This window comes from Borostomias antarcticus (assembly GCF_949987555.1).
Source record: "Borostomias antarcticus genome assembly, chromosome: 2".
In the NCBI taxonomy this organism is placed as follows: domain Eukaryota; kingdom Metazoa; phylum Chordata; class Actinopteri; order Stomiiformes; family Stomiidae; genus Borostomias; species Borostomias antarcticus.
In genome coordinates, this window is record NC_140235.1 from 8,636,019 (window position 1) to 8,655,176 (window position 19,158).

Genomic DNA, 19,158 nt, shown 5'->3' on the forward strand with positions numbered 1-19,158 from the left:
ACCACTCTTCTGAGGGAGACAGCTAGTGGACAGGAGTCCCTGTGTGTGTGAGAGCTGGAGAGGACGTGGTCCTGGATGCCGTTGGCCTTAACCTTTGGGCCGTCACTGGGACGCCACTACATCGCCATGTTCGAGTCCACCCAGAACGTGATGCTGAAGCCCAGCGAGTCCTGGAGGGAGGCCCTGCTGGACACGCGCGTCATGGACCTCTTCTTCTCCGTGAGTAGAGCCCCCGTCCTTGCCCCCCCCTCCTCCGCCGGCCTCGTCCCCTCATCTTTCCTCGCGCTCATCCGTCCCTCATCCATCCCTATGCTCGTGCGTCCGTCCTCATGCTCGTTCACAGCTGTCACTGTCGTGCTTAATCTCTCTTCACTGCTGCCAGTCCTTTATACAAACCAGAGTCAGAGGGAAAAGAGAGGAGGCCCTTTTTATTTCTGGAACTATTCTAGGAAATCTTGTTTCAAAGGGTTAGGATTTGCAGTTGTAAGCGGACGTGTTTGTGTGGTTCATGTGATTTGATGGGTTTTTCTGTGGAGGGGGCCGTGAGGTGCTGTGAAGATGGGGAGGTGTTGGTGGTGTTTCAGGAGAGACAGACCATGTTGGCCTGGTAACAAAGATGTCATTTTGTGCCAAGTCCAAGTCAGATCTTAAGTCTTTGAGGGGAAAAATTCCAGTTTAAGTCTCCAGGTGTTTTGTGTTGTCTCTTATGTAGTGAAGTGTTGAACACACCCTCCAGCTCTCTCCTCAACACCCTCCAGCTCTCTCCTCAACACCCTCCAGCTCTCTCCTCAACACCCTCCAGCTCTCTCCTCAACACCCTCCAGCCTCTCTGTTCTCTGCTGCCAAATACAGCTCCACTCCCTTTCATAAAACAAGCATATCTGTTGCCAAATCCGGCTCCCATGCTCCAGTATGGTTGACAGAAGAGTTGGTGTTGAACTGCCTGTAGTTTGCCTCAACGTAGGTGGAGCTGTTCATGGTGTCAGGAGGCAAAGCTCTTGCATTTTTGAGATGTATGGCCAAGTCTTTATAAGGCATGTCTTTAATGATGACTTGTCTTCTATACGTCATCCAAACAGAGCCTCACTCTGGAAGCTTCCCTCCAACGCCAGTGGGAAGATGATAATCCTCTCATATTAATGACCCATGTGCTGAGCCAGGGTTCTGGAGCGGAAACTCTTGAGATCCAGATCAGCCTGTGTGGAGCGTGTGAACTGGGATGTACTAGGAGACTGTTCTCATTAAAGATGGGGCTCAGACAGCACACCCTCTCTCCCGAGACTGCATTAGTGGAACCATAAGATGTGAGCCATCAGGAGAGCGATGGAGGGATTTAGTTTTCCTGAGGAGGTTTACAGGTGTGTGGATCGGTCGGTGGGAGGTTTACAGGTGTGTGGATCGGTCGGGGGGAGGTTTACAGGTGTGTGGATCGGTCGGGGGGAGGTTTACAGGTGTGTGGATCGGTCGGGGGGAGGTTAACAGGTGTGTGGATCGGTCGGGGGGAGGTTTACAGGTGTGTGGATCGGTCGGGGGGAGGTTTACAGGTGTGTGGATCGGTCGGGGGGAGGTTTACAGGTGTGTGGATCGGTCGGGGGGAGGTTTACAGGTGTGTGGATCGGTCGGGGGAGCAGTACAGTACAGTTGGTGTCAGCCTTGTTTGCCAACCTGATCCAGTTGGTTTATAGCTTATCAATTCACATCGTTTGAATTTTGTATTGGCCTACAGACATCAATAGCCAACGACACAAAAAGACAATTCAGATAATACTTATTTGACCGACTAGAAAACATCATTCCATCTGTCTGTAGTCCTGCAAATGAATTTCATGAAGTGCTGACAGCCACTGTTATCTGCTCCCTAGCAGCTTGAACATGTCATATAATGATCTGTCTGTAGTTGAACATGTCATATCTGTCTGTAGTTGAACATAATGATCTGTCTGTAGTTGAACATGTCATATCTGTCTGTAGTTGAACATGTCATATAATGATCTGTATGTAGTTGGCGCTCCTGCAGGCACAAGGACATCGATCTCCTCCTGCGTTACCTAAACCCTCTCTTCTTCTCCCCTCTCTGCTCATTCATCCATTCTCTCACCCAGAGCGTTTTATACACTAACACCTGATTGGCTTGAGAAAGGCCCACCTGCACCGCTTCAACCAATCACGCCACCCCCTCACTGGACACACCCCCACTGACTTCAGTGGGACAATTAGGACACTTGTGTTTGACTGTTGCCAAAGCCTTTGACGAGACCGCCAGTGGCTTTGTGCGACCGAATTCGGGGCCCTGGTGTTGACACACGAACTTTAGAAATTTCAAATAGGCAGTTGCAGAATAATTTAATTTAATTCCATAACTGCTTAGAAACGTCTGCGCTGTATCTAGACCCAACTGTGCGCTGGATTATGAATTATATTTATCATAGTGTAGTAACATTTCATTCATAATGCAATAAACTCAAACTATCAGTATATCAGGATGATGATGATATCAGCGGATGCGGTGTTAAGAGGGCCTGTATAGTAGCAGTTTTAAGAGGGCCTGTATAGTAGCGGTGTTAAGAGGGCCTGTATAGTAGCAGTTTTAAGAGGGCCTGTATAGTAGCGGTGTTAAGAGGGCCTGTATAGTAGCGGTGTTAAGAGGGCCTGTATAGTAGCAGTTTTAAGAGGGCCTGTATAGTAGTGGTGTTAAGAGGGCCTGTATAGTAGCAGTTTTAAGAGGGCCTGTATAGTAGCAGTGTTAAGAGGGCCTGTATAGTAGCGGTGTTAAGAGGGCCTGTATAGTAGCAGTGTTAAGAGGGCCTGTATAGTAGCGGTGTTAAGAGGGCCTGTATAGTAGCGGTGTTAAGAGGGCCTGTATAGTAGCGGTGTTAAGAGGGCCTGTATAGTAGCAGTGTTAAGAGGGCCTGTATAGTAGCAGTGTTAAGAGGGCCTGTATAGTAGCAGTTTTAAGAGGGCCTGTATAGTAGCGGTGTTAAGAGGGCCTGTATAGTAGCAGTTTTAAGAGGGCCTGTATAGTAGCGGTGTTAAGAGGGCCTGTATAGTGGCAGTTTTAAGAGGGCCTGTATAGTAGCGGTGTTAAGAGGGCCTGTATAGTGGCAGTGTTAAGAGGGCCTGTATAGTAGCAGTTTTAAGAGGGCCTGTATAGTAGCAGTTTTAAGAGGGCCTGTATAGTAGCAGTTTTAAGAGGGCCTGTATAGTAGCAGTTTTAAGAGGGCCTGTATAGTAGCAGTTTTAAGAGGGCCTGTATAGTAGCAGTGTTAAGAGGGCCTGTATAGTAGCAGTTTTAAGAGGGCCTGTATAGTAGCGGTGTTAAGAGGGCCTGTATAGTAGCAGTTCTAAGAGGGCCTGTATAGTAGCGGTGTTAAGAGGGCCTGTATAGTAGCAGTGTTAAGAGGGCCTGTATAGTAGCGGTGTTAAGAGGGCCTGTATAGTAGCGGTGTTAAGAGGGCCTGTATAGTGGCAGTTTTAAGAGGGCCTGTATAGTAGCAGTTTTAAGAGGGCCTGTATAGTAGCAGTTTTAAGAGGGCCTGTATAGTAGCGGTGTTAAGAGGGCCTATACAGTAGTCTTACCTCCCTGCTGTCTGTCAGGCTTGAGGTGTTTGTTATTGGACGACTGCTGTCAGCTGTCTGTGTATGTACATACGTGTATGTGTGTGCGCGCATGCATGTTGTGTGTGTGTTTTAGGGGGGGGGCTCAGCTGCCACCCCTCAGTCCTCAGCTGACACGCGCCGCCAGGGTCAAAGTTGAAAGCAGAGCGGTGGCAGGATTAGACCCTAACCCCAGGATTAGGGGCCCCGTTAACAGCAGCCCCCCTCTCGCTCCCCCTCTTAAGGGCCCTGGGGAGCTCAACCCCCCCTCTGTGGGTGTCAATCTCCCCATAAACGGTTCCGCTGGTCCGCGGCCTCGGGCAGGGCGCTCATGGGAGGGCAGGGCGCTCATGGGAGGGCCGGAGAGAAGCAGACGTTTGCAGATTGACGCCTCACTGAAAATATACTCCACTCTTTAGAGCTGGTCAAAGCACTTGGGATTTCCACTGATTTATATGGTTTATATGATTTATATGATTTATATGCTGGAAGGACAGGAAGCAAGAACACACAGAATAGTCTGTAGCTCCATTCTGACACAAGTGATCGGTGGAGAGTTGTAGAGGGAGAGGTCTGCTGAGGCCTCACTCACAATACTACTGCTCTCTTAACACCTAGAGGACTGAGCGCCAAGATGACGCTTTCCCTTCCAGCTGGGAACCCAACTGGTTTTGTTAGTGGTGTGTCTAGGTTTCTGTTTACATTGGGGCTTTGACTGATTAGAGAGTGCTTTTCATTTGTGATTTAGTGTTTTTACGTTGTGTGTGTGTGTGTGTGTGTGTGTGTGCGTGTGTGTGTGTGTGTGCTTGTTCTTGTGCTTGTTGAATGCTCTGGTGCATTGGGAGGTGTCTGCTTTAGCTCTGTCTCTGCCCATGAACATGCAGAAACACTCACACACACACAGTTGTGTGTTTACTGGGTAAACACAATCAGGGCAGAGTCTGGAGCGCCGGTTCTGATGAGACTGTGGCGAAGCCTCTGCCCAGGGCCACGGTAACTGGAGAGGAATGAAGGACAGAGAGGGAGGGAGGGAGCCAGGCAGGCAGGCAGACAATCAGTTGGAAGCACGGTGTTGATTTGAAAAAACAGAGAAGCGAGCCTCCGATTCCCCCGAGGAAACAGACACTAGGCTTTGTCTGTGTGTATAAATAGCCCCTCTCATTCCCTCTGTCTGCAGCGCCGGGCTGTTGTGATTTACCCCCTCTGCCCCGGCCCCTCTAACTATAGACAGACTCAAGGCGATTGGCATAGCTAGCGTCGCGCCGATCATTGGTTGGTGCAGCTGTTTCTAGAGCGCGTGCAGCGCTCAATCCTGGCCCCCCCCCATCACCGGTCTCCAGAGAATGACTTCACACTCTGGAATAGGGCAGAGCTCCCTAACAGCTACGCTACGCTAGCTTCACAGCACCAGGGATGACACCCAGCTTCTCCGCTGGGGAAGACAGGGGAGTGAGACAAAGACTGCTAGAGGGAGGTCTCTCCTTCTGCCCAGGAGGAGCAGAGACAAAGACTGCTAGAGGGAGGTCTCTCCTTCTGCCCAGGAGGAGCAGAGACAAAGACTGCTAGAGGGAGGTCTCTCCTTCTGCCCAGGAGGACCAGAGACAAAGACTGCTAGAGGGTGGTCTCTCCTTCTGCCCAGGAGGACCAGAGACAAAGACTGCTAGAGGGTGGTCTCCTTCTGCCCAGGAGGACCAGAGACAAAGACTGCTAGAGGGTGGTCTCTCCTTCTGCCCAGGAGGACCAGAGACAAAGACTGCTAGAGGGTGGTCTCTCCTTCTGCCCAGGAGGACCAGAGACAAAGACTGCTAGAGGGTGGTCTCTCCTTCTGCCCAGGAGGACCAGAGACAAAGACTGCTAGAGGGTGGTCTCCTTCTGCCCAGGAGGAGCAGAGACAAAGACTGCTAGAGGGTGGTCTCTCCTTCTGCCCAGGAGGACCAGAGACAAAGACTTCTAGAGGGAGGTCTCTCCTTCTGCCCAGGAGGACCAGAGACAAAGACTGCTAGAGGGAGGTCTCTCCTTCTGACCAGGAGGACCAGAGACAAAGACTGCTAGAGGGAGGTCCCTCCTTCTGCCCAGGAGGACCAGAGACAAAGAGTGCTAGAGGGTGGTCTCTCCTTCTGCCCAGGAGGACCAGAGACAAAGACTGCTAGAGGGAGGTCTCTCCTTCTTCCCAGGAGGACCAGAGACAAAGACTGCTAGAGGGAGGTCTCTCCTTCTTCCCAGGAGGACCAGAGACAAAGACTGCTAGAGGGAGGTCTCTCCTTCTTCCCAGGAGGACCAGAGACAAAGACTGCTAGAGGGAGGTCTCTCCTTCTTCCCAGGAGGACCAGAGACAAAGACTGCTAGAGGGAGGTCTCTCCTTCTTCCCAGGAGGACCAGAGACAAAGACTGCTAGAGGGAGGTCTCTCCTTCTTCCCAGGAGGACCAGAGGGAGGGAGAGTTCTATAGGTTCTGATGCTGGTATGCGGGTCTGGCGCCATGTCCAGAAGCGTTTGGGCTTCAGAGACTGAGAGATCGGAGAGAGAAGCAGAGAGGGAGAGAGAGAAGCAGAGAGAGAAGCAGAAAGGGAGAGAGAAAGCGTGTGAGACTGAGAGAACGGAGAGAGAAGCAGAGAGGGAGAGAGAAGCAGAAAGGGAGAGAGAGTGTGTGAGAGATCGGAGAGAGAAGCAGAGAGGGAGAGAGTGTGTGAGAGATCGGAGAGAAAAGCAGAGAGGGAGAGAGAGCGTGTGAGAGATCGGAGAGAGAAGCAGAGAGGGAGCGAGAGCGTGTGAGAGACAGAGATCGGAGAGAGAAGCAGAGAGGGAGAGAGAGAAGCAGAAAGGGAGAGAGAGAAGCAGAAAGGGAGAGAGAGCGTGTGAGACTGAGAGATCGGAGAGAGAAGCAGAGAGGGAGAGAGAGAAGCAGAGAGAGAAGCAGAAAGGGAGAGAGAGAGCGTGTGAGACAGAGAGCGGAGAGAGAAGCAGAGAGGGAGAGAGAGCGTGTGAGAGATTGGAGAGAGAAGCAGAGAGGGAGAGAGCGTGTGAGAGATCCTGGAAGAACAGACCCAGCTCACTCAGAGCCAGACGTCCACACTGGGCTGTCAGTGGAAACACATGTTGCAGAGCGGAGTCGAAGCTGCCTTGCTCCGCTGGGGTGTGTGTGTGGACACGGCAGGTCAACCATGCTTCGGCTTTGACAGAATGACAATTGAAAAGCGACTTGTGTGAGTATTGGGCTCAGGGTTTGATTGAGATCCCTGGAGAGATTCCGACGGGCTCTGTGATCGATTGAGACGGGCTGTGGTGGAGACATCAAGGGTTGCAGTGCGCGGGTCCAGACTTGTCTCTCTGTTCAGATCGCAGTTTACGGTGAGTGTATGGAACAGCGTCGCTCTCATATTGTGCTCTAGTCGGTGTGGCTGTAGTCAGTGTGACTCTCACCTTGTGCTCTTAAATGCCTCTGAAGGCCAGTAGCTCCGGGGGATGTGTTTCTCTCAGTTTAGGCTGTTGATTTCATGTAGAAAGTCTGTTACATAGATGGGCATTTAAGTAATGAACAGACAGGTTGCTTTTAGACAGGTGTCTGTGGTAGAAGCGCTAGGCTGTGCTTTCAGGGTTTCCACTGACCGGTCAACAACTGGATGACTTGACACACTGCTGATATTAGATCCACGGTCATGAATAGAGTTTGTGAAATCTGCAGAAGTGTCTTCATTTCCTGTGAAACTAAAACAGTAAACTTGCAGAAGGCGTTTGTACCTGTGCCATCCAGCTCACTCAGGCCTCTTCGGTTTGGGTTGGGTTACTCGCTCTGACGGACCTCCTGCAGATCCATGCTAGTTAATAACTATGTAATAATCCCCTCTCCTCCTCGTCCTCTTCTCTCCTCAGGTGCACCGGAAGATCCGGGAGGACTCGGACATGGCCCAGGACTCCCTGCAGTGCCTGGCCCAGCTGGCCTCCATGCACGGGCCCATCTTCCCTGACGAGAGCGCCCAGGTCACCTACCTGGCTCACCTGGTGGAGGGGCTGCTCAGCATGATCAACGGGTGAGCGCTGGGGCCGGCGGTCTGGAGGGGTCTGGGGTCCGGAGGGGTCTGGGGTCCGGAGGGTTCTGGGGTCCTGAGGGTTCTGGGGTTCTGTCAGCACTGGGCCCTGAATGTTCTGGGGGTTCTTGGATTCTGAGGGTTCTGGGCTTCTGGGGGTTCTGTCAGGGTTCTGTCAAATACTTGATGGACTTGATTTGGTTGACCCACTACAATGAAACTGAGGTAAATCAAATACGCTTCAAACATGTTCCTGTCAAGTGTTTGATTTAGTATTTGACCCATGTTAACAGGTGTAGCGGCCAGATGAAAAGGATATCTCAGGTTTTAATTGAGAGGCTTTAGTTTCTTGCGTCCACAAAGCAGAGTAACTGAATGTGAGTGGGAGAGCGGCTCATTCTTCCATTCTATTATCTACTGGAGCAAATGGCTTGTTATATCTCACTCTTGACTACAGTAGCACAAATTGTCTTAACCGGACACGGTGTGATATTGGAAAATCGTCTGTTGATTGTTCTTCCTTTGTGTGGTTCTGGAATGAGGGCCTCAGTATTAAATCAATCTGAACAGTAAACCTGAGCAGTATAGGAAATCCCCAGGTGATGTGTGTGTATGCACTACAAGATAATGGTAGGAGTGTGTGTGTGTTTTTGATATTTGTTTGAGGGGTTTAAGTAGGTATTTGGGGCCAGCAGGCATGAGTAATGTGTGTGCTAATGTGATTTGTGTGTAATAGCTTGTGGCTTTAGTTGAAGTAGTGCTGATCTGAATGAAGAGGCCTTTGCTGTGATGTATAAATAACTAGAGGGGCTTGCACTCAGAGTGTGCAGAGTGCAGACCTCCGCCCCTGTCTCCCCCCCCCCCCCCTCAACTGCTCTCCCCCTTCCACGTCCCCCCCTCTACCTTTCCTCCCACCTCCCACCACCACCTCTCATGTTCTGTGCTCTCCTACTGGCTTTTTGAATTGGTTACTGTAGCACCACCTGTAGTTTCCTCTTTCTGCTTGACATCTTTCCTCTCCAATTTCCAAAACTTTGCTAGTTTTGTGAAGATTTCCCATTCACATTCATTAACAGCCAAGCAGAGCAGTAGTGGAGGGAGGAGTGGGCTGGTTCAGAGTCTGCAGACAGTAGTTTACAAGATGTACATTTGAGATGGGAGTTATACAGCCAATTAGGGCTGCACGATTATGACAAAAGATAATAATTGTGATTATTTGCTTCAAAATACTAATTGCGATTAATAATTGCGATTCATATTTAATATATAATATTAATATATAATAACCAAAATGCTCCCAAATCACGGACGTTGATCCCTTTCTTGCTACTAACTCACTGACCTCGTTTTCACTAATTTTTTCACTACTCACGGCTGCGGGTACTGAAATTGCTGCGCACAGCGGGAACGCATGTGATTGGTCAGACAGCATAAGCGCCTGTGATTCGTCCGTGTAGTCCTAGCACACTAAATTCAAAGGAAAATTATTAATCACATTAATTGCGGCCTTTTGCGATTAATTAATCGCGGAGGTCATAATCGCGATTTCGATTAATTCACGATTAATTGTGCAGCCCTACAGCCAATGACATGTTAAATCTATAGTCTATAGGTGAGATATAGTTTTCTATGAAGTCAATCATTTTAATGTGCAGACAGTTTATTTTCATCCACCTGAAAGTGTCTGCAGTTTACTTTGAATGCTTGAAGTTTACATTATCGTTTAAATGCAAGTTGAGACACTAGTCTATATAACAGGTGTCACTGTGTTGCTTGGCAGTATTGCCTTTACGCTCACTTGCCCATGCTGGGTTCGATCTTGACTGTACAGAAATCATCACTTCACACTAACAGATAGTATACATAAAGCATTAAACATGGTAATTTAGCGGACTCTATTGACGTAGCCTACAGAATGCATCGCTTCAACTATCCACACGAATGAGAAATATAACGTTATGATGCATTCCATTTGTCTTGGGAGTTGCGAGTGGGAACTGGCAATGGTCACTCCCGAGGTGAGCGTTCCAGTTGCAACGGCTGATCTCGTTATCAACAGCTAACTAGTAGCTCTAGCCTTTATTAGCAAACAAGTTGATAACAACGCACTAAGTGGTATTGTGCGCACAAAACACCATAATCGGCAATAGCTTTAGCAGCTTGTTTGTCACTCTCTACACTGCAGCCAGTAGTCTCGTCAGGCGCAAGGTGAAATTTAAATATTGCCGATTTAAATAATAACACTGCTGCAGCATCATCTTCCATCCACCGGATAGAAAAATTATGGTAGGCGGGCTCTAGCGTTCTAGCATCCGGATCGAGCTGAAAAAGTAAATAGACACCAGCCTGTTGACGCGAGCATAACTGATCAGGGCTGGATCATGGATGTATTATAAGAAGTGGATAAGGCATGCAAAGATGGCGGCCCATTCAATCCAATGAAAGTTGCTCAGTGGCGCATGAAGCAAGCCCCCATGGCCAGGAACAGCCAGTTTTTGGCGTAGTGGCCTGAAACCTATGAGGAAACTGAAACCTAAATCCCCCACTACACTGAAGTTACAGTTATATGGGTACTGTAAAGCCAACTATGAATGAATCATGATCAATTTAATGGTGATTTCCTTGGCCCATGCTGCACCCCTCCACCGAGTTTCATGCATATCAGGTAGTTTTTGTTTAATCCTGTCCGCCTACAGACACACACACAGACAGACAGGGGCGAAAACATTACCTTCCGCCCTTTGCCCCTGGGGCGGAGGTAACAAGCGCACGCACACATGCTGGCGTCCAGACCGCGTGACTCAGGAGGCGGAGTGAGTCGAGGTCTCTCCTTCTCTCCTCCTCTCTCCCTCTCTCTCTCTCTGTCTCTCTCTCTGTCTTTCTCTCTCTGTAATCACCTATTCCTGGAACTTTTTTCCAGTTGCATCATAGGGAAACCATGCAGAGAAGGATGGCCAATCTTCATGATTGAACAGCTCTGCTTGCAATTTAAATCCATCTGATAGGGTTTAGGGATGTGTAGCTAGAGCAGGCCTGCCGTGCTCTGCCTGGGAATGTGGAGGACTAGCCCCCCTCTGAGAACACAGGTTCTACTAGCCTCCCCTGAGAACACAGGTTCTGCTAGCCTCCCCTGAGAACACAGGTTCTGCTAGCCTCCCCTGAGAACACAGGTTCTTCTAGCCCCCCTCTGAGAACACAGGTTCTACTAGCCCCCCTCTGAGAACACAGGTTCTACTAGCCCCCCTCTGAGAACACAGGTTCTGCTAGCCTCCCCTGAGAACACAGGTACTGTTCCCCTGAGAACACAGGTACTGCTGGCCTCCCCTGAGAACACAGGTACTGCTGGCCTCCCTCTGAGAACCCAGGTCCTGCTGGCCTCTCTTTGGAGGCTAGCGCTGTTCACACACTGAGCAGAGCCGGTCTGTTTGGGTCTGTGGAGGACCTGTCCTGAAACGTCAGCCAGTAGTTTGATAAACCATGTATTTTATTTTATTGGGTTTATGTTGAATGTGAACCAAGCTCAAGAATTTTAATATCAAGCTTTAAATTCAAGCTTCAAAAATGTAGTTGGATTTTCCCTCCAACTTTCCTTCTATGTTGTGCTAAGGTTGGAGTTTTGGTTGTGTTTTGGTTGTGTTTTGGTTGTGTTTTGGTTGTGTTTTGGTTGTGATTTGGTTGTGATTTGGTCGTGTCCTTCCTCCCAGGATTGAGATCGAGGACTCTGAGGCGGTGGGCATCTCCAACATCATCTCCAACCTCATAACTACATTTCCCAGAAGCACCCTGACGGCTCTGCCCAGCGAACTTTTCACCTCCTTCATCAACTGCCTCACACTGCTCACCTGCTCCTTTGGACGCAGTGCCGCCCTGGAGGAAGTGGTGGGTATTACATCTCTGGCAATGACAGGAACTAAAGCCCTGGTTTCTACTACACTCTTAACAGGCACCTCCTTACTGTGGCTGTGTCTTCGTGGCGTTTCAGATGACCAGATGCATATTTCATGTTTGAAACAACCGTTTGCATCCAGATATAGACTAGGCTACAAGCACTAGGTCCACATTTGGAAGGAACTGATAAGTTACGACAGATATAATGTTTCATGGTTCAATAAGGAAATTATTGACCGATTCCATTGGCCGACCGTAAAAGAATTCAGGACAGTTTCCTGGACAGAGATCAAGCCTAATCCGACACGCACACACACACACACACACACACACAGACGCACCGCTAACAGAGACAGTAGTCTAACGTGGTCTCTCTCCCCAGCTGGATAAGGATGACATGGTGTACATGGAGGCGTATGACAAGCTGCTGGAGTCGTGGCTGACGCTGGGCCAGGACGACGAGCACTTCCCCCGGGGCTGCTTCGTCCAGCCGGCCGTCCAGGTCTTCAACTCATACATCCAGTGCCACCTGGCCGCCCCCGACGGCACCCGCAACCTGGTGAGAGACGTGCCGCTGGTATCCTCCCGTCTCTCTCTCTCTAAATACCAATGAGAGATTTAAACGCATGGCATTTATTTTGACTACAGTACCTGTTTTGATTAACAGTGGTTGACTGTTTAGTTTCATCTGACGTCTTCTCTCTCTCTCTCTCTCTCTCTCTCTCTCGGTCTCTCTCTCTCTCCTCTCTCTGTCTCTCTCTCTGTCTCTCTCTGTCTCTCTCTCTCTCTGTCTCTCTCTCTGTATCTCTGTCTCTCTCCTCTCTCTCTGTCTCTCTCTCTCTCTCTCTGTCTCTCTCCTCTCTCTCTCTCTCTCTCTCTCTCTCTCCAGACAGCGAACGGCATGGCATCTCATGAGGAGGATGAGATCAACGAGCTGCAGGAGGATGACCGGGAGCTGTTCTCAGACCAGCTGGCCAGCATCGGCATGCTGGGACGCATCGCAGCTGACCACTGCATACCTCTACTGACCAGGTGGGCTTTTATCTCACACACACACATCCTGACTGACCGTATTAGCTCTCACTACACACACACACACACTTTTCTACCACACTGTACCATATTTATCAATTTCTGAACACCATGCCCATCACCATAGCCATAACGGTCACTGAGTGGCCTGTGATTGACCTCTGCCCCTTGCGTGTGATTGGCCAGTCTGCTGGAGGAGAGAGTGACGCGTCTCCACGGTCAGCTCCAGAGGACGCAGCAGCACCTGATGGCCTCGCCGGACCCCGGCTCCCTGGACCGCAAGGTGCTGGACGACCTCTACGAGGACATCCACTGGCTCATCCTGGTCACAGGTCAGTCCTGTAGGAGAGCTCTCCTATTGGCCGCGCTGGGCGACGCTGTGTGGCGCTGATTTGTCTTGTTTCATTGTAAACAAGACACATATTACATGTGTTTAGAGGCTAAATAATATTTTCAAACGAATTATTCTTCTAAATTAAATGTTTGCATTGAAAGCATGTTGTAGGCTATAGGCCTATTTTAGGTTTTAAGATGAGCACATCGCAAAGCAAACCTCACTATGGCTATAGTCTACTGCTGTAACATCCACGATAATAAACTATGAGAGCACAATACATACAGTAGTAGAATAGTTTACATTTAAAGTAATACATTCATGTATTATATTATTTATCCCCAAACAGGTATTGTGATCAGCTGCATCTTCAGGTCCTCTGGATGCTCGCTTATACTGACACATGAAAGGGATGAATCCCAGAGGAAACTTTTGCACATTAATTGATGTCAAAATGTAGCATTTATTGTGACTGTAAATTAGTAAATGGTAAATGGTAAATGGACTGCACTTATATAGCGCTTTTCCACCTTAGCGGCACTCAAAGCGCTTTACAAGTAGTTTTTTAGTAGTAGGTTGTGTTTTTTTTAGTTCCCGTGTTCAGTATCACATGACCAGTACCTCATCAGCTAGAGATACACCTCAAGCAGGATGGCCTTGTTGTTATGGGAATGCAAATCCTGCTCAGCCAAGACAGCCCATGGGAAAACAGCTTAGCTGCGTCAGTCCTGACGTGTCAGGACAGTAAGTCCTGTATCTCAGCAACCAGGCGCTGTGTGTTGAGCTTGGGCAGGGTTGAGCTTGGACAGGGTTGATCTTGGGCAGGGTTGAGCTTGGACAGGGTTGATCTTGGGCAGGGTTGAGCTTGGGCAGGGTTGAGCTTGGGCAGGGTTGAGCTTGGGCAGGGTTGATCTTGGGCAGGGTTGATCTTGGGCAGGTGTACTGCTCAGGACCCAAGGTCGTCCCATGTCGAGTTGTTTGGGTCATTGTTTCCCAAGAAAGTTAGGAAAAAAATCTGCACATTTTGTCCCTTTCCAAACATGGGCACTAGGACCCAGAGCAGTTCTCGAGACAGCTGCTTTAGCTAACGGTAGGTAGCGGCAATTAAACAGTGTTTATATGTGTATTTGATATATTGTCCGTTACCCATGGAAACCTGGGTAACGGACATGATATACATATTACATTAACTTGGTACTGTATGAATGTGTATACCATTTTCATGAATAGAAGTATACAAATAGTGAATTGCACTTATGCTAAGCTAAATAAGCCAACCAGCTGTCTGAGGGCTGGCAGGTGACTACTGCGTAACTGGCAATGCATCGTGGGAACTGGAGTCCTAATGTGGGAATATGTTTGATAATTACAAACAAATGTTCAAAGGACTATTAAGGAAGGGGAGTTGTTTCACGTAGCCTATTGTTTGAGTAAATTCATTTTATTTCGTGCATTAAAAAAAAGAAGTAATATATAGCAATAGCCTTTATAAGGCATTTGTTATGAGTTATACGGGCATGGGCCCCGATGGGCACTGCAATAGTTCTGTTAAATTACAATCTGTTAGCATAAATTAAACCCCTATCTGCCCTACAGGGGGAATTGGCCATCTACTTATCTGAGTGGAGTAGCTAAGTTTAGATGCTAGGATTGAGGTTAGGCTGTATCAATGCATGACTGGAATGTGATGTACTAGGGAAGAGCCACTACCGGTCGTGTGCCTGCTGTTGTGTAGTGGATTCTAAGATATCCATCGGTGACTGACTTTCCTTTATGTGAATTTTAAATGCCCTCCTTCCTTTCAGAAGTGATGCCATTTCAGAACAAGTGGAGCTGAAAAAATATTTCAAATCACCCATGTGCATGGCAGCTGAGCATAAAAGTATATTAACTGAATAGTTGAGGGAAGGAATGTAAACCATACACGTTTTTCCTAATGAAGAGTTGAGAGAAGTGGTTTATTCATGTTGATGTTGATTTTGGGGGCGTGTGTTCCAGGGTACTTGTTGATTTTGGGGGTGTGTGTTCCTTGGGTACTCGTTGATTTTGGGGGCGTGTGTTCCTTGGGTACTTGTTGATTTTGGGGGCGTGTGTTCCAGGGTACTTGTTGATTTTGGGGGCGTGTGTTCCAGGGTACTCGTTGATTTTGGGGGTGTGTGTTCCTTGGGTACTCGTTGATTTTGGGGGCGTGTGTTCTAGGGTACTTGCTGGCAGACGACGCCCAGGGCGAGACCCCGCTGATCCCGGCGGAGGTGATGGAGTACTCCATCAAACACGCCACTGAGGTGGACATCAACAGCACACTGCAGGTGCTGGGATCCCCCGGGGAGAAGGCCTCCTCCATCCCAGGGTGCAACAGGACAGACTCCGTCATCAGGTAGGAAGGGGGCTAACCTGTCTGTCTGTAGGGAGGGGGCTAACCTGTGTGTCTGTAGGGAGGGGGCTAACCTGTCTGTCTGTAGGGAGGGGGCTAACCTGTCTGTCTGTAGGGAGGGGGCTAACCTTCTGTCTGTCTGTAGGGAGGGGGCTAACCTGTCTGTCTGTAGGGAGGGGGCTAACCTGTCTGTAGGGAGGGGGCTAACCTGTCTGTCTGTAGGGAGGGGGCTAACCTGTCTGTCTGTAGGGAGGGGGCTAACCTTCTGTCCGTCTGTAGGGACTCAGGAGTGATCTAACCTTGTGTCAGTCTGTTTCCGTCTGGATTCTGTCAGGCGATAGTACGACACACATCACATCCATGGTCTGTTGCCTCTGTAATATTATCTTTAGAAACGAAATAAAGCTTCCCCACTTGCTCCAGCACGCATGCGCAGAGCACAGCGCACATGCGCAGAGCACAGCGCGCAGACTGGTTATTCTCCGTCTGTAGGCTACACTCGCGGCTCAAATTCTCTACGCTACAATCGGCTTATTGGTGCCTGGAATATTGTGTGCAATATGGCTGAATATTTATCAGATTTCGAGGATATAGAAGATGACTTAGAATATGATGGAAGCCGATCGTAGCGTACAGAATGTGAGCCGCGAGTGTAGCCTACAGACGGAGAATAGCCAGACTGCGCGCTGTGCGCATGCGTGCTGGAGCAAGTGGGGAAGCTTTATTTCGTTTCTAAAGACATTTCTAAAGATCATATTACAGAGCCAACAGACCATGGATGGGAAGACCACAACAAGCCCTCGCTCTAGGGAAGCACAACTAGCGATTCATAAAAATAGATGAAAACAACCGTTTCGTGGCAGAAAATACACTTTTTGGTGCCCCGTCCGCCGCCATTACATGGATATACTTGGCTCGTGCTGGATTTTAAATTTCTTCTACAGGCCTCCGAATTACACCAAAGTTATCTCGGTGAGTCAAACGTCTTATAATATGCCGTAAATAAGATCCAGGTTGTCTAAAAAGAGCCTACCTCTTTAAAGCAATATGTCGCGATATTTGGACCTTTACAAACATGTCTGGTGCTAATTCTCCAATTAGATTTACTAAAAGTAAGATGAATCGTCCAAACAGTCTACTCAGAAAGATAATAAATTGACATTTATTACCTTTTAAAACTCGCGCCCCCGGGACGCAGCATTCAGTCGAAGTGCGCATGCGCAACATTGTGCTTAAACAACACAGTAGTAGCTAACTATTCCGGCATCTATGGATATCATGCATTTTTTAGCTCAATGATATCATGGCGGAGGTGAGAAAACCGAAGCGAAACATCACAGAGGAAGCCAGAAATATAAAAAAAACAATCTGATAACGTTACGACAGTACGACAGTGCACTTACTCGCAGAGCCTGTGGGGGCGCAGTACCGAGAAAAACAGAGAAAACACTATGTATTGCTTTAAGCCTCAGGCGCTTTCTGCTGTCCCATAAAGCCTTGTTACCACAGCTCTGTCACGTTCCCACCAGGGTCTGTCTGGAGGAGGGTCCTGTTAAACCCATTGGGCGCTGAGCCTGGGGTGATGTGATGTGGTGTGGTGGTGAGGGCAGCAGTGTTCTGTCCCCGGTGCCCCAGCTGCCCCCCTGAGGGTGTGGTGCCAGTCCCACAGGAGGAATGCCCTGGCACAAGCCCCAGCCCAACACGGGCACGCACATACACACTCACACGCACACACACACTCACACGCACAGCCTTAGAGCAGCCCTGGCGCCAGCCAGCCAACCCCGGTGGATAGCTAAGAGGCCCGGGGGGGATATCTAAGAGGACCTAGCTAAGATAGGACCGGACCTAGCTAAGATAGGACCAGAGCTAGCTAAGATAGGACCAGAGCTAGCTAAGATAGGACCGGACCTAGCTAAGATAGGACCGGACCTAGCTAAGATAGGACCGGACCTAGCTAAGATAGGACCAGAGCTAGCTAAGATAGGACCAGAGCTAGCTAAGAAAGGACCGGAGCTAGCTAAGAAAGGACCGGAGCTAGCTAAGATAGGACCAGAGCTAGCTAAGATGCTAGCTAAGATAGGACCAAGGGCTAGCTAAGATGGGACCAAGGGGTAGCTAAGATGGGACCAGGGGATAGCTAAGATGGGACCAAGGGCTAGCTAAGATAGCACCAAGGAGTAGCCAAGATAGGACCAGGGGCTAGCTAAGATAGGACCAGGGGCTAGCTAGGATAGGACTGGAGCTAGCTAAGAGGTCTGGGGCCTAGCTAAGATAGGACCAGGGGCTAACTAAGAGGACCGGATAGACACTTGAGTTCTGCTGAGGTGAGCGAACTGTGAGTGTGAATACTGTGTGAAGGGACTGAGAGTGTGAATACTGTGTGAAGGGACTGAGAGTGTGAATACTGTGTGAAGGGGCTGAGAGTGTGAATACTGTGTGAAGGGGCTGAGAGTGTGAATACTGTGTGAAGGGACTGAGAGGTTGAATATTGTGTGAAGGGACTGTGAGTGTGAATACTGTGTGAAGGGACTGGGAGTGTGAATACTGTGTGAAGGGACTGTGAGTGTGAATACTGTGTGAAGGGACTGAGAGTGTGAATACTGTGTGAAGGGACTGAGAGTGTGAATACTGTGTGAAGGGACTGAGAGTGTGAATACTGTGTGAAGGGACTGGGAGTGTGAATACTGTGTGAAGGGACTGTGAGTGTGAATACTGTGTGAAGGGACTGAGAGTGTGAATACTGTGTGAAGGGACTGTGAGTGTGAATACTGTGTGAAGGGACTGTGAGTGTGAATACTGTGTGAAGGGACTGAGAGTGTGAATACTGTGTGAAGGGACTGAGAGTGTGAATACTGTGTGGAGGGACTGAGAGTGAATACTGTGTGAAGGGAATGAGAGGTTGAATACTGTGTGTGCGTGTGGGGGCATTGGAGGACCGGAGGTGTTGGAGGATTAGTGTTGGGTTCAGTCAGAGGGGTGGGGGGACTGGGTGTGTCTTGATTGTTCCTTTGGGGGACGAGGCCTGACAGTCGTGACAGGGACAGACGACCGTGGGGGGGGGGCTTGCATCAGGTTTCCTAATAACAGTGTCTGACCCCGGCATAGTCAAATGTCAGTGGGGGTTTGTTTTCTACAAACAATGTGAAACCCTGTCTGCTCCAAGATCACTGGCATACAGAACGCTAAGCTGCGTTAAGCCCCCCCATCTCCCTGGCCTTTGCACAGGTGTGTTTGTCTGTCTGTGTCCATCCCTCCGTGTGTGTGTGTGTGTGTGTGTGTGTGTGTGTGTGTGTGCGTCTAAGTGGGTTATTGTTGTCTCTGAGTAACTGAAACAAACAGCTGCTGACTCCCACCTCTCTTTTGTTCTGTCGTTCTTTCCCTCCTCTCCCGCTCTCCCATCCATCCTCTATCCTCTATCTTTCTCTCTTCCCTCCCTGTCTCTCTTCCCTCTCTCCCCCCCAGGTTGTTGTCGGCCGTGTTGCGGACGTCGGAGGTGGAGTCCCGGGCCACCAGGGCCAGCCTGACCGGGCTGCTCAGCCCTCAGATGGGGAAGGACATCGTCTGGTTCCTCCGCCGCTGGGCCAAGACCTACCTGCTGGTGGACGAGAAGCTCTACGGACAGGTGGGTTTTGAGACGGCTGTAGCAGGGTTAGGGTCCTTTGGGGGGGGGGGGGGGGGGGCTGTAGCAGGGTTAGGGTCCTGTGGGGGGGGGGGGCTGTAGCAGGGTTAGGGTCCTGTTGGGGGGGGGGTCTGTAGCAGGGTTAGGGTCCTGTTGGGGGGGGGTCTGTAGCAGGGTTAGGGTCCTGTTGGGGGGGGGTCTGTAGCAGGGTTAGGGTCCTGTTGGGGGGGGGTCTGTAACAGGGTTAGGGTCTTGTTGGGGGGGGGGGTGCTGTAACAGGGTTAGGGTCT

At 49.6% G+C, this 19,158-nt stretch overlaps 1 protein-coding gene across 1 annotated transcript in view; it reads left to right on the top strand.

Moving 5' to 3' along the window:
• xpo4 (exportin 4) overlaps positions 1 to 19,158 on the top strand; it is a gene marked incomplete at its 5' end in the record, with an annotated part of 49,554 nt that overhangs the window by 22,354 nt on the left and 8,042 nt on the right. The window contains 8 exon segments of the mRNA XM_084459975.1: positions 107 to 219; positions 7,464 to 7,621; positions 11,323 to 11,497; positions 11,889 to 12,065; positions 12,396 to 12,538; positions 12,725 to 12,870; positions 15,072 to 15,249; positions 18,712 to 18,871. Of these exon segments, the coding sequence (XP_084316101.1) occupies positions 107 to 219; positions 7,464 to 7,621; positions 11,323 to 11,497; positions 11,889 to 12,065; positions 12,396 to 12,538; positions 12,725 to 12,870; positions 15,072 to 15,249; positions 18,712 to 18,871 (1,250 nt within the window).